Source organism: Diospyros lotus, chromosome 1 (genome assembly GCF_014633365.1).
Source record: "Diospyros lotus cultivar Yz01 chromosome 1, ASM1463336v1, whole genome shotgun sequence".
Classification (NCBI taxonomy): domain Eukaryota; kingdom Viridiplantae; phylum Streptophyta; class Magnoliopsida; order Ericales; family Ebenaceae; genus Diospyros; species Diospyros lotus.
The window spans coordinates 21383135-21398946 of record NC_068338.1 but is presented as its reverse complement, the minus strand read 5'-3'; the positions used below and the strand labels follow the sequence as shown (position 1 = coordinate 21398946).

The following is a 15812-nucleotide window of genomic DNA, read 5'->3' as shown; positions in this document are numbered from 1 at the left end:
ATGTATTTGAAAATTGAGGTTATTTAACTACGAAAATGTTTGGAACAGTCGAAATAGGAAGAGGTGGTGATTGTGGCAGATGTCGACAATGGTCATAGGATTAGGAGGAAGTGATGACCACGATAATTGAACACGAGATAGGAAGTGATGAGAATAGAGAGAAGTCGCGGAGGTGGAGGAGATGCATTGGAAAGAGAGACGCCGTTGCTAGGGGGGACGTCAGAGGACCGACGTTGTTATTGGTTCCTGTGAGGACATCACTGTTACTGGTGAGAGAGAGAGAGAGAGAGAAGCAAATAAAGATGGTGGAGGTTGAGAGGGAGATACGAAGACTCCAATGGGCGGGAATATTGCAATATTTGAGTGCCAATTTTAACTAATCTCCGTTAGTGAAAAGATGATATTTAACCCAAAGTAACGAGTGTTATGTTCACCCCGTTAAAGGGGTGAACAAAATGGCACTCGAGAGGAGAGGGAGGGGAAGAAGATATCCCAATCAACTGGGCGCCAATTTGAACAGGTCACTCGTCTCTCTCTCTCTCTCTCTCTCTCTGTACGTTTGTTGATGGAGACCCTTCAAATCCAGCCTCCATTGCAGCCTGCAAACCCCTACTCCATGAACTCAATCCCCTCCAAGTTTGGATCAAAACTCGGCTTCCGTTGCCCTACCATTAGACGTTTCTGTGTCGTGTCTTCCCCAAATTTGGCACCGACGACTGCCAAAGAACGGAAGGGTCGCAGAAAGAGTGTCGCCTTGGAGAGTAACGGAAGAGCCAAGGCCAAGGTTTCGGACGCTCAGCTGAAGGAGAACTGGCTCGCTTCTCTCTCTTGCCCCTTGCCGGACAAGCTCAATGGCCAAGACGTTCTGCATGTCTGCAGCCGCAATTCCGACTCCCCGTGGATAATTGGAATCGATCCTGATGTTTCTGGCGCTTTGGCCCTATTGAAAACCGACGGTTCCGACGGCTGTTCTGCTCAGGTTTGACGGCTTCTCTCTACACATATATGTGTAATGGTGTCAATATAATGAGTGTTTATCATATTGGTGTGGAAGTTATGAGTGTGTCAGAATAGGATTCTGACAGGGGAGAGTTCTCTCGCAATTCAGTAAGAATTGCTCGGGAACTGATAGGTCAGAAGGAAAGAAGGAAGAACAGGGAGAGAGAGAGAGAGAGAGAGAGAGAGAGAGAGATGAATCAATTGAATTCCCAATGGATGCCTCTCCCGGCCGCGAAGGTTGGTTTATATTTACCAAGCCTTGTCGCCAACATTTGGATTACATTTGAATTAGATAACTACCAATCTAATCCATATTACAATAGTACCCTCTATCTTTCTACCTTAGTAATCTTCTTATTTGCATTGTAGTCCCGTGACAATTCCCCCCCCCCCCCGGCGTGCGCGCGCGCTAGGAACATTACTTGTCCTCATGTGAATCACTAGAGCCCTGCTGCCTTAGGAAACTGCTTCAACAGGTTGGGGAGGTACTCCTAGGTGTTGTTTTCGGGGTGGAGATTAGACCAGTGAACTAACACCTCAGTGATAGGTGCCGCGTGCTTGTAGATGATTCTCCTGTCCGCTATAGCTATAGATTTCGTCTCTTGTTGAGTTGGTTGTATTGCTAAGGGTAGGATAGAACTGATTGGATTGTTGCCTAGGGAGCGTTTAAGGAGTGACACATGGAACATGGGGTGTATGTGAGACCCCTTCGGAAGTTCGAGTCCGTAGGCCATCTGCCCCACCTTGGCTATCACTTCATAAGGGCCATAGTATTTGGGACTCGACTTAGTAATTGACTTAGGGGATATACTCTTTAGTTGGGCTTGCCTCAATTTTAGATACACCTTATCTCCTACTAAGAAGAACCTTTCACTCCTCTTTCTGTTTACATATTGTTTCATTCGATTTTGGGCATTGGACAACTCCTTCAGGGTATGCAACATTTGCTGCATTTGAACCAAGTAATTGTCCACAGTAGCTACCTGATTATGGCTTCTGATGAGATTCAACACAATAGGTAGGAATTCCAGTGAATTAGGTGAGTTTCGGCTATATAGCAACTCTCAATTACAAGGAAAACAATGGAAAACAAGCAACAAACTGGGCATTCGAGAGGCCCAGAACTCTCCTCCCCAGAAAACTCTAAATTCTTCACACCTTCTCTCCCTTCTAACCTCCTTTTTATAGGTTGTTATCCCTCCACCATAACCGTATTTGGGTTATGCTCATGCACCTGCTGGTTTGTTACACAACCTAGCCAAATGCCTACTCTACCCCTGGCGCACATGCTGGCCGTTACGCCCACTCGTGGTGTTCCCAATATTCCCTTGATTCTTGTTGCGCCTTTGGTATGTTTGCAATATCAGCGGCCTAACATTACTCCCCTCCCCAACTTTCACCTTGTCCTCAAGGTGAAAAGAGGGAAATTGCTGCTGAATTAGGCTATAAGGCTCCCAAGTGGCTTCCAAAGGAGGTAACCCCTTCCATTGAAGTAAGACTTCCAATCCCCGTAAATTACTTCTTGTTCCTAGCTTGACCCCTAGCACTGCCTCCGGTTCAACCAACATCTCCAAATCTGCACTCAACTGGTTAGGAATCTCCACATTGGCTTGCAACGCACCCTTGGCTTCTCGTAGCTGGGACACATGGAAGACTGGGTGAATGCTGCAGTGTGAAGGCAGCTTTAACTTGTAAGCGACAGGTCCAATTTCCTTTTCAACTTCAAATGGACCATAGAACCTAGGAGCCAACTTCTCATTGGAACGTCCAGCCAATGTCTTCCTACGATAGGGTCTTAGTTTCAAGTAAACTAAGTCCCCAACCATAAACTTCACTGCTCTTCTTTTCATATCAACCCCCTTCTTCATTACTGCTTGAGCTCTTTCCACCAGTTGTTGCTCCACTATTGAAACAGGAGTGGATCCCCTTTCAACCCTCAAGATTGGTGGTGGTTCTCGCCCATAAACTGCCTGGAACGGTGTAATTCTCGAGGCTGTGTGGTACGAAGTGTTGTACCAAAGTTCAGCCTAAGGCAGCCACACAAACCAAGCTTTAGGTTTAGAGGAAGCAAAACAGCGAAGGTATGTCTCCAATGTCCTATTCAACACCTTTGTTTGACCATCCGTTTGTGGATGGTAAGCTGTGCTGCGGTGGAGCTTGGTGCCTTGGAGACGGAACAATTCCTCCCAAAATTTGCTCATGAAGATCTTGTCCCTATCGGATACAATTGACCGTGGTAAACCATGAAGCCTCACAACTTCCTTAATGAAGATTCCTGCCACCTCTCTAGCTGTAAAAGGGTGTTTAAGCCCGATAAAATGCCCATACTTACTGAGTCTATCCACTACCACCAAAATCGAGTCCATTTTGCCTGACCTTGGTAAGCCTTCGATAAAGTCCATAGCAATGTCGTCCCAAATTTGGTTTGGGATAGGGGAAGGGGTTGCAGGAGCCCTCCCGGCTTTAGGGTTAGCCCCTTGTTTTGCTGGCAGACAGCACAATGACTCACATACTTGTGGATGTCCCTCTTCATACTTGGCCAGTATACATTGGCGGCAATTCTCTTGTAGGTTTTCAAGAATCCCGAGTGTCCTCCCACATTCCCATCATGTCCCTCATGTAAAAGCAATGGAATGAGAGAAGAGCCCTTCGGTAGGTACAACCTACCCTTGTAGAGGAGGTGGTTGTCCACCAACTGGAAATGGGGTCTGGAAGTAGGATCAAGCTGGAGATCCTTGACCACACCTTGCAGCCACTGATTTTCTTCTACTTCTCGAACCAGCTGATCAAGTTGGAGAACCTGAGGGACGGTTAAGGCTAGAAGGGCAGCAGAGTGGCTGATGCGGGACAATCCATCCGCAGCCTTGTTTTCCAGTCCAGGCCTATATTGAATTTCGAACTGAAATTCCATTAACTTAATCATCCACTTCTGATATTCTGGGCTTACCAACCTTTGCTCCATCAAAAATTTGAGGCTCTTTTGGTCGGTCCTGACCACAAACTTCTGTCCCAACAAATAATGCCGCCACTTTTGCACCGCAAATACAATGGCCATCAACTCTCTCTCATAAACTGATTTCCGCCTTCCCAACTGATTGAAGGCCTGACTGAAATAAGCAATAGGTCTATGATCTTGCATTAAAATTACCCCAATATCTTGTCCAGACGCATCCGTCTCCACCACAAATGGCTTGTCAAAATTCGACAAAGCCAAAACAGGCAGTGATACCATGGCAGCCTTGAGCCTTTGGAAAGCTTGCTCAGTTGCCTCATCCCAAAACAAATTGTTCTTTCGTAGTCGCTCCGTGAGAGGCTATGCTAACCTGCCATAATCCTTAACAAAACGCCTATAATATCCCGTGAGACCAAGGAAACCACGCAATTCCTTCAATGTGGTAGGAGTGAGCCAATCTAACATAGCTTTTATCTTGCTACAATCAGCTGAAACCCCTTGTTGTGATATAATGTGGCCTAAGTACTCAATTTCCAGTTGTCCAAACAAACACTTCTTCCTATTCGCAAATAGTTGATTAGCTGCCAGCACCTCCAGAACACAACATAAGTGTTGTGCATGCTGTTCAAAATCCTTGCTGAAAACCAATATGTCATCAAAAAAGACTAACACAAAACGCCTCATCTGCTCCCTGAAAATGTCATTCATCAGTGTCTGAAACGTGGCTAGCGCGTTAGTCAATCCGAAGGGCATTACAAGGAACTCGTAATGGCCTTCATGCGTCCGGAAGGCTATCTTTGGAATATCCTCAGCCCTAACGCGAATTTGATGATACCCAGATTTAAGGTCAAGTTTGGAAAAGACCTTGGCCCCATGAAGCTCATCCAACAACTCTTCGCTCACGGGAATTGGAAACTTGTCGGGCACGGTCACCTTAATCAAAGCCCTATAGTCCACACAAAAACACCACCCTGCATCCTTCTTCTTGACAAGCAGGACCGGACTAGAAAAAGGGCTGGAACTAGGTTGTATAATCCCCGCTGCTAGCATCTCTCCTACTATCTTCTCAATCTCGTTTTTCTGGAGGTAAGGATAACGATAGGGCCTAACACTAACTGGTACCGTGCTTGGTAGTAGGTTGATTGCATGATCCTTTTTTCTGGAAGGAGGCAGCCCTTCAGGTGTTGTGAACACCTCCTCAAACTCAGCTAACACCTCTTTTAGGAACGGTGGAACCTCTACTTGGCTGTCATTGTATTGCGCTGCCATTGTTCCCAGCTCCAACAACATTCCTTCTCCATTCTCCTCGAAGGCCTTCATCATAGCCTTGAAGGATACCAAGCTTTTGCTTAAGCTAGGATCTCCTTGCAAGGTCACGGCCAATCCCTCAACTTGAAACTTCATAGTTAAAGCCTTCCAATCCACTCTCATCTTCCCCATTGCTGCCAGCCACTTCATCCCAAGGATTACATCAGAACTACCCAACTCTAAGGGCAGAAAATCCTCCACGATTTGTAAGTTTTGTGGGTGCAATTTCACCCCCTTGCAAATGCCGGCTCCTTGCATCGCCATTCCTATCCCCATAATCACCCCATATCTGGTAGTATCTGTTCGTGGCAACCCCAACCGTTGCACCAGTTCTGCCGCTATAAAGTTGTGCGTCGCCCCTCCATCGATAAGTACTACCACTGGTTACCCTTCTATATCCCCTTGCAGCTTCATTGTTTGCGGTGTTGTCAACCCCACCACTGAATTCATGGAGAGTTCAATGACCTCACTGCCTTGCCCCACTTCCTCTTCTTCTCCTGTTTCCCCCTCAACTCCTTCCTCTTCCTTTTCTTCATCATAAATCATCATAACGTGCAGCTTCTTGTTCTTGCACCTGTGGCCAACTAAATATTTCTCATAACAACGGAAGCATAATCCCTTCTCCCTTTTGGCTTTCCACTCGGCCTCACTGAGTCGTTTAAAAGGGGTATTGCTGCCACTACCAGCCACTGGCAGCTTGTTGCTCACCTGACCAAAGACTCTCGAATGAGGAGTCGGGCTTCTTGATTGTATGGGAGGGGGCCGAACAACATTGGTTGTAGAGTGGGTACGGAAAATACTCCTCGTTGGTCCGAATGCCCTACTGCAGCTAAGCATGGCTGCATTTTTATCCTCGATACACTGTGCCATCATCATGATTCGATCCAACCCCCTAGGTTGCAGTACCCTGATCTCAGCCTTGATTTCTGGCTTAAGGCCGTTGATAAAATGGCCCTCCAAGAACGCCTCGGAGACATCCGACACTGGCACAGCCAAAGTCTCGAACATCAGCCGATAATCCTTGACAGTACTCTCTTGTCGTAGAGCCAGGAACCTCTCCTCTAGTGACCCTTCTTGAGTTGGACGAAATCGGTTGAGAATTCCCTGCTTGAGCCCTTCCCAACTGCGGATCCTCCTGCGCCTAGACTCCCACTGGAACCAAGCGAGGGCCCCTACCTCGAAGCACAATGCTGTGGACTCGATCTTCTCATCATCGGACAGCTGGTTGATCGAGAAGTACCTCTTCGCCCTGAAAATCCAATCGTTCGGGTTGTCTCCCGCGAAGGTTGGCATTTCCAGTCGTCGACCTCTCCCTTCCTGTCGCCATGCAGCGCTCATGCCTCCTTCCATTCCTTGGTTCATGCCGCACCCCGGGGTCACTTTGGAATTTGGGGTAAACTCCGTTGGCCATCCGCTCCCATGGGCCTTAGCCTTCCTCTCCCGTTCCTGTTTGTCCCACCTTGTTCGCAGGATGGCGAACTGTTCGAGCATTTCTGCTACGTTCCGGTTTATGGTTTGAATCTCTCCCCTCATCGTGTCGACCTTCTCCTCCAGGTCCCCCACCCTCTCAGTTAGGTTTACCATGGTGATTGATGAATGCTCTGATACCAAATTGATGAGATTCAACACAATAGGTAGGAATTTCAGTGAATTAGGTGAGTTTCGGCTGTATAGCAACTCTCAATTACAAGGAAAACAATGGAAAACAAGCAACAAACTGGGCATTCGAGAGGCCCAGAACTCTCCTTCCCAGAAAACTCTAAATTCTTCACACCTTCTCTCCCTTCTAACCTCCTTTTTATAGGTTGTTATCCCTCCACCATAACCGTATTTGGGTTATGCTCATGCACCTGCTGGTTTGTTACACAACCCAGCCAAATGCCTACTCTACCCCTGGCGCACATGCTGGCCGTTACGTCCACTCGCGGTGTTCCCAATATTCCCTTGATTCTTGTTGCGCCTTTGGTATGTTTGCAATATCGGCGGCCTAACAGCTTCCTTTTAGTGGTAAGAAAGGAGGTTTGTACCCATATAATGCTTCAAACGGTGTCATCTTTAGAGAAGAGTGTGGGGTGGTGTTGTACCACCATTGAGCTAGGGAGAGCCACTTGTGCCACCCGGTAAGATGCACTAGGCTCACACACCTTAAGTACGTCTCAAGGCATTGATTAGTCCTTTTAGTGTGTCCATTTGTCTCCGAGTGATAGGAGGAGGACATGTGTAGCTGTGCCCTTAGGGATTTCATGAGCTCTTTCCAAAGGAGGCTTGTGAAGACTTTGTCCCTATTTGAAACAATCACCTAAGGCAACCCACGAAGTTTGCCCACCTGGTCAAAGAAAGCCCTTGCCACCTCCTGTGTAGTGAAGGGCAGGGGCGGATGTAGGGGGGGGCTGGCACGGGCTTCTGCCCATGCTAACCCCAGCTAAATAGTAAAATATATATATAACCTAAATAGTAATATATATATATATATATAAATATATAAAAGCCCAGGCACATCCCAGCCCCAGACCCTCCTCTGCATCTGCCCCTGGTGAAAGGGTTGGGATATGCCCAAGAAGTGGGCATATTTGGTCAAACGATCAACCATCACTAGTACACAATCCATACCCTCTGACTTTGGCAATCCTTCTACAAAATCCATGCTAATGTGGGTCCATGCTTGGTTAGGAATGGGTAGAGGTTGAACAACCCTGGGGGGTGAATGTTTTCATGCTTACACCAGTTGTAAGTATCACAACCCTTCACATACTCCGCCACTTCCCTTCTCAACCTTAGCCAAAAGAACAGTTGTTTAATCTTGCTGTAAGTATTCTGTATTTTAGAATGGCCACCCACAGGGGAATCATGTAACGCCTTCAATACCTTTTTCTGAGAGCCTTATCCTCACCAATTACCATTCTTTCCTTATATCTCAGTAGCCCATTCCTTAAGGTATAGCCTAGTTTGCTATCTGGGTCTAGGACCATTTGCTCTATCAGCTCCTTGATCCACTCTCCTTTTGTGTAGCTTGCTGTTACTTCCCTGAACCAATTAGGAGTAAGGGCAGTGATAGCAGTTGAGGCCCTTTATTCCACACAACGAGAGAAAGCATTGATTGCTTTGTTCTCATGGCCTCTTCGGTATTGAATGACGTAGTCAAGCCCCATTAACTTTGACATGCCTTTCATCTGAAGGTGAGTGTGAAGTTTCTGTTTTAACAGAAACTTAAGGCTCTTGTGATCCGTCCTTATAATGAACCTCCCTCCTTCAAGGTAGTGTTGCCATTTTTCAACTGCTATTAGAACAACCAGAAGCTCCTTATCATAGACATTGAGACGCAAGTGTTTAGGGGCCAATGTCTGGCTAATAAAGGCTAAAGGCCTTCCTCCTTGCATCAAGACTGCCCCCACCCCACCATCACTTGCATCTATTTCTAGTACAAAAGGCTAATTAAAATCGGGTAAGCTCAGCATAGGTACCTCACTCATGGAAGCCTTTAACCTCCCAAAAGCTTCCTCTATCCTCTCATTCCACTGAAACCCCTCTTTCTTCAGTAACTCTGTCAATGGCCTACTGATAATGCCATAGTCTTTGACAAATCTGCGATAATATCTTGTAAGGCCCAAGAACACCTATAGGGCTTTCACATTGGCAAGTCTTGGCTAGGCAGTCATGGCTGCCACCTTCTTAATATACAACTTATTAAATCGGAGGACTTGTAGACTAGTCCTTAAGTGCTCTAGGTGTTTGGCAAAGGTAGGGTTGTATACAAGAATGTCATCAAAGAATACCAAAATAAATTGGCATAGGTAAGGTTCAAATATTTGGTTCATAAGGGGTTGAAAAGTTGCTGGAGCGTTGGTCAATCCAAAGGGAATTACAAAGAATTTATAATGCCCTTAGTGGGTTCTAAAGGCAGTTTTGTGGATATCATTGGGGTGCATTCGAATTTGATGATATCCAGATCTAAGATCAAGCTTAGAAAAAACTTTAGCTCCATGCAATTCATCTAACAAATCTTCAATAATGGGTATAGGGAATTTATTCTTTATGGTTAGGAAATTGAGTTGGCGATAATCAATACAAAACTACCAACTACTATCTTTCTTTTTGACTAATAGCAAGGGAGAGGCATAAGGGCTGGTACTTGGCTGTATAATAGAGGTATTTAGCATGTCTTTGATCATGTGTCCAATTTCAGCCTTTTGTTTTGGGCGGTATCTATATGAGCGGTTGTTAATTGGCTCGGCATTGGGTTTGAGGTTGATAGCCCTCTTCTCGAATGTCACCTCTATCTTGTTAAAGTCAAAACAGATGGGGCTGACTTCCCTCATCCAATCAACCCCTAGGACCATATCACATCCCCCCAACTTCAATAGGCATAGGTCAGCCTCAAAGTCTTCCCCTTGCATTTGCCAACAGAACCCAACACATGTTGATCTACACAAAATTTGTTGGTCGTTAGCTACGGTGATTGACAAAGGTTGAGTCCCCGTTAGGCTGCATTTCAATCTCTTAGCTATCCCCTCGTCTAGGAAGTCGTGAGTGCTTCCGCTATCGATCAAAATCATCAAACGTCTATCTCTTGCCTTTCCCTCCACCTTGATAATTTTATTGGTAACCTCTCCCCTTAGAGCATGCAAGGAGATCTCCACCTTCTCCTCTTCTCCATCCTCCTCCTGATTGTATTCGTCCTTTTGTTCTCCCACTTTTTCTTTTGTCCCCTCTAGCAGCAACAACTACCTTTTACTTTGGTGGCCTGGTGTGTATTTGTCTCCACACCTGAAGCAGAGGACCTGCTAACCGCCTCTGCTCTGCCAAGTTTCCTGGAAATGGTTGAGGGGCTGTTGGTAGGGTTGCTGACCCCTTGTTACCTTGGCCCATGGTTCTTCCTTTCTTACCCCATCCTTTGCTACTTTGTTGCAAGGGCACCATCTGCCACCCTTTATTGACACCCTTTTGCTTCTTAACCAGTGCCTCCACCATCAACTCCTGAAGTCTGGCACACTCAATGACTTGTTGGACAGTCTTGGGTTGAAACATCTTGACTGTGGGACGAATTTCTTCGTTCAAGTTGCTAATGAAGCTTGACACGAAGTACCCCTCTGTGAGGGTAGGATTTGAGAGCAACATGAGGGCCTTCAACTCTTCAAACCTTTGTTGATAGGCTTGCATCAATCTCCCTTGTCTCATCTTATTAAACTCTTTAACCACATCCAGCATTCCCTTCTCACCAAATTGGTCACACAACCCTTCTACAAATTCCCCCCTAGGTGTACTCTTCCTTCACCCCACTCCAGCCTTGATACCATGCATCTCTCGCGTCATTTAGATAAGCGGCTGCGAGAGTCACCTTCTGGGTTTCAGCCACATTGCACAAGTTGAACACCCTTTCACAATGCCTCACCCACCACCTCGGGTTTTGGCCATCAAATAGAGGTATCTCCATCTTAGTCATAGGGAGACTGGTTTGATGCGATTCAGTTCCATTACCTTGCCTCCTGACTCCTACATTCTCCTCCATCACCTGTCGTTCAACCTCCAACTCCACCGATCCCTCCGATCGAAAGTTATCTCCCTGTTCATGTAAGATTGGCTCAGATCTTTCTCAGGGGAAATTCAAGTGAAATCCTTACCTGAGTCTAGTGAGTAAGCATCAGAACAAACTGTTGCATCTGATCTCTGAGGGCCTGACCCTGCTCCCTTATTTGATCCTCCAGCCTCGTCGTCTGCGATCTGCTTTCCTTGCGCCACACATTCATCTCTCCTTCAATTCTTCGATCCACAGAATTCTCCAACACCTCCATCCTACTCTGCATTTCCACTATCGTCGTCGACACTTGGTGGAGCTGCGACTCCATTTGCTTCATCTTGGTTCCATCTGCCATCTCCTACTCCGATCGCCCAAGATGATGCTTTGATACCTAATTGTCAGACTAGGATTCTGACAAGGGAGAGTTCTCTTGCAATTCAGTAAGAATTGCGCTCAGATTGATAGATCAAAAAGAAAGGAGGAGGAACAAGGAGATAGAGAGAAAGATATATATATAGAGAGAGATTGAGAAGCTAAGAGGGAAAAATGAATCAATTGAATTCTCAATGGATGCCTCTTCCGTCCGCAAAGGTTGGTTTATATTTACCAAGCTTTGGCACTAACATTTGGATTACATTTGAATTAGACTCATGTGTTGTAACTACCAATCTACTCGATATTACAATAGTACCCTCTATCCCTCTACCTTAGTAATCTCCTTATTTACATTATAGTCTCGTGACAGAGTGGTTCTGGTAATGGTGTTGAACTTAGGAGTGAATCCAGGGACAAGTCTAAGGGACTTCATGATTTTAAGTACAGGAATATATTTTTCACGTGAATTTTGAATATGAGAAGTTCTCCCGTTTTAAGTTTTTGTCGTGTTTTGGATGAAATATCCGGACTGCATTCTGATTTGTTGTATTCATCTATTTAATCGGTCATGGATCAATATTCCTTCGGTTGGTTTTATTGAAGTAAATCAATTCAATGGGTTGGTGTGGTGTAAGAAGTTTCTTCATGGATGATAGGTAACTATTTCAATTTTCAAGTCTCTCAGGGTTGTTTCAGTGGTTTCATGAATAGGATGGTATATAGTATATTTTGGTTGTTAGCAATTTCTTAATCCATGGATTTTTGGATATCCATTTTCGCTTCGTTAGTTTCTTAGGATTATTGGCCATAGTGGGACTGAGATACTTGTTTGAGATCTATTTGATTTGGAGTTAGTGAGCCATATAAAACATGAAGTCTGGACATTAAACAATTTTGGATTGTTTTATCTAAAACTAACTGGTAAACTGTTTCTGACCCGACTTACTAGGGTTAAGAGTCTGCTTGAAAATGCATTTGTATCTTTAAAAGACTCAAAAGATTTTATTTTAACTAAAAAGAGGCTAGTGCTTATGGATCTCCATTTGGTTCAACTCAAGTATACCTGAAATGCCAATTAATCAGGGTTGAATGCACAAATCTCTGGTGAGTTATTAACCAGTTCTTTTTCTTACTGATCACTGTATTTCACACCTTACTCACATTTTGATATATATCAAGGCCCAATAACCTGGGCCATCGCCAAAACTGTCTGACTAAATCTGGTCTTGATTGAAACTGGGCCCACAGACTCACCTGACCCAACTGCTGCCGGCCCAAGACCCCCCCCAAGCAGCTGCCGAGATTCTCCTCCAATGGATGCCAGCTCTTCTTCAGTAAAGAGCAGAAAGTCAAGAACCTAACTTCCCAGCTTCTCTCGTTAATCCATCTCTCATCTTCCCCGTGCCACTCAACAGTTACTAACCTATATTCCCCATGAAATCCCTAGAACACTAGGCATTTAAAACTACCCAACGTCCCTAGGTGTCTGCTGTAATTCCCAGAAAACAGTTAATGTAATCATGGGCTTCTCTCCTATATAAGAGAAGACATGACCGGCCATTTGCATCTTTGGATGAAACCAGATTTTCTACCTATTTCAGTTTTTTCTCATCACTTATTGGTCAAGTATTCCTAGCTCTTATCTAAGTGTGGTTGCATTTGCATTATCACTTAGTTGCGAGTTACCCAGTTTCTGTTTTTCCTCTTTAATTAATTGACTAACTTTCGTTGTCAATCGACTACTTTCCCCTTTTTTACTCAACTGTCCTGCTTTGTTAGTCGACTATTCTCTATGTGTTTCTCGACTAACCTGTTTCATCACTCGACTAATCTGCCTTGCTACTCAACTGCCCTCACTCGACTGTTTGTTTTGTTGCTCGATTATTCTGTTGAGTTACTTGACTATCTAGCTTAAGTTACTCACCCCGACCTGTCTAGTACTTGTAACTTTGGTTCTGTTACTGTGTTTTCTGTAATCAGCTGATGACAGGCTCAACAAAATATTCCTATCAATTTGGTATAAGAGACTGAGGTTGTGAATCACCGTCAAGAAATGGAAAACAAAAGGACACCAAGAAATTTGACTGTGGAATAAGCGCAAATTCAAAGCCTCCAACAGGGATGGGAGCAGATGGCACAACCGATGTCTGCCATGCAATAGCAGACGCCACGATCACGAAGAAGAACACCACCAGCACCTCATCTAGTCGTTCATTCAAGCTCTGAGGAAGAAATGGATTCAACAAATAACCTAGATTTGAAGGAAGAACGTGCACCGCGGACTGGAAGACACCAACAACAACCAAAGGATGATTATAGAGTGAACATTCCAGAATTCAAGGGAGGGTCTTCCCTGGACGAGTTCCTTGAATGGCTGCAATGAGTTGAAGGATTTTCGATTACAAGGACTACCTGGATGAAAAAGATGTGCCATTTCTATACTGAGGCTAAAAGAATATGCCAGCCTATGGTGGGAAAGGGTGAAGGCCTAGAGATGACTAGAAGGCAAAAGTGCTGTAAGAAGCTGGAGTAAGATGACGAAATTAATGACAAGAAAGTTCATACCCGGCAACTACAAGTAGGAGCTGTATGATCAATTACAGGGACTACGACAACGAAATCTAACTGTTGAAGATTATGCTTGAGAATTCGAGACCCTAATGTTAAAATGCAATCTGCATGAGCCACAGGAGCAGACCATGGCAAGATTTATTGCAGGATTAAACAAGGAAATTGCTCACTTAGTGAACTATAGCATTACTATTCCCTAGAAGATGTGATTAGACTTGCTGTCAAGGTGGAGAAACAACTCAAAACCCCCAAGAGATTCACTCTCAAGGACAGCGATAAGGAGACTGCTCCTAACAAGGGCAGTTCCTCCAAGGATAGTTCTTCCAAGGCTGAACTGGATTCAAGACTAAAGAAAGGAAAAGAACCTAAGGACACTCCCCAAACCCCAAAAAGATCCAGCAATATCAAATGTTTCAAGTGCCTCGGCCATGGACACATAGCTTTAGAATGCTCCATCTGCAAGGTATTGATGGTCCAAGGGTCCCCGGATGAAGATTCTGGCAAAGAGAGAGAAGACTCTTGTGACCCCTCAAGTGAAACCCATGTTGAACACACGGATGAGGGAGAAATGCTTATGATTAGAAGACTACTAAATGTCAGTGCCAGCCCATGAAGAACAAAGTCACACGATCTTCCAAACCTAGTGTACTGTGTAAGGAAAAGTGTGTGATCTTATCATTGATAGTGACAGTTGCACCAACGTGGCCTCATCCACCCTTGTTGAGAAGCTCAAGTTACCCACTACTTCACATACCCATCCTTACAACCTCCAATGGCTAAATAAGGACAACAAGGTAACAATAATAGAGCAAGTTATTGGTCCCCTTCTCTATTGGCAGGCCCTATTAAGATGAAGTCCTATGCGATGTGGTTCGTATGAATGCCAACCACCTTTTCCTTGGGCGGCAAGGGCGGAGCCAAGTTAGCCTAAATAGGTTAAATGGTCCAAATCCACTAAGTCCTAAGTCCTAATCCATTTCATTTCCAAATTTATCCTATTTCTTGCTTTCCCAATATCCACCCAATTTTCTTTCTTTCGGTTGCTATTGTTATAGCTAAAAGAGCATTTTCTGCAATGAACATTGTGAATAATCAATTTATGTAATAAGATTGAAGACCAATGGATGAATAATAGCTTAGTTGTGTATGTTGAAAATGATGTATTTAATAAAATTGATAATGAAGTCATTATATGGTGTTATCAAAGTATAAAAAATTGTGAGGAATAATTGTAAAAAGTTCTTGCATTTTAATATTATCATTATTGTCTTATTTTTAAAATTATATTTTTTGTGTTTAAGTCCCTCCCAACTTTATAAAGGCCAAATTGAGCAATAACCTATGGAAATCCTCTAAACCCTTATAGAGAAAGTAGTTCAACAAACAACCCATCGAAACAAAAAGTCTAGGGTCAGTGTGTGGGATAGATTGGACAAGCCATGTGTAAAAAAGTTCTATTATAATTCTGAGACTACTGGTGAACATGTTACTGATAATGCCGAGTAAGATCAAGAAGTTTACAACCAAGTTTTGTTGATAGGAAAAGATAGCATAAGCCAACAGGAACAAGGAAGATCACATGATTTTAGAAAATTGAACTCAAGCTTAGAGGCTACTGCTCCAAATTTATTTTCATGAATGCAAGACATAAAGAAAAGGATTACAAACTTTGATTGGCAACAATTTGGAAACCTGGATTTGAGGTCAAATCCTCTCCAACAAGGGGGGATTGATATATATCAAGGCCTAATAACCTGGGCCATCGCCCAAATTGTCCAACTAAATCTGGTCTTGATCAAAACTGGGCCTACAGATTCACCCGACCCAATTGCTGGCACCCCAAGACTTGTAAACCCCCCTCCCTCTAGCAGCTAGCCAGGTGAATTTTGATCTGCTAAGGCTATTACCGGCCCACGTGGTTAATTTCCAAGCCAGAGAGCAGCCCTTGGTTCGGACATTTGAATTTGGGAGATGAAGCAAGGTGGAAAGAGCTTAAGTTTCTTGGCCTATGGCTTGTTCTGCCCGTGAAAATTCTGCCAAGACAGGCAGTACGTGCACGAGGCCATGGGAGCCTCAATTGCAACAGAAGAA

The 15812-nt window shown here is 44.5% G+C and overlaps 1 protein-coding gene across 4 annotated transcripts in view; it reads left to right on the top strand.

Annotated features, from left to right (window-relative positions):
- The first annotated feature begins 440 nt into the window (after positions 1-440).
- Positions 441-15812, top strand: part of LOC127804836 (Holliday junction resolvase MOC1, chloroplastic) — a 78652-nt gene continuing 63280 nt past the window's right edge. For all 4 annotated transcript variants that reach the window (XR_008023750.1, XR_008023753.1, XR_008023752.1 and 1 more), the window contains exon 1: positions 441-979. Coding sequence is in view for 1 of the 4 variants with exons in the window: in XM_052341876.1 (XP_052197836.1) it covers positions 566-979 (414 nt within the window). In the remaining 3 variants the exon portion in view is untranslated. The remainder of the gene's footprint in view (positions 980-15812) is intronic.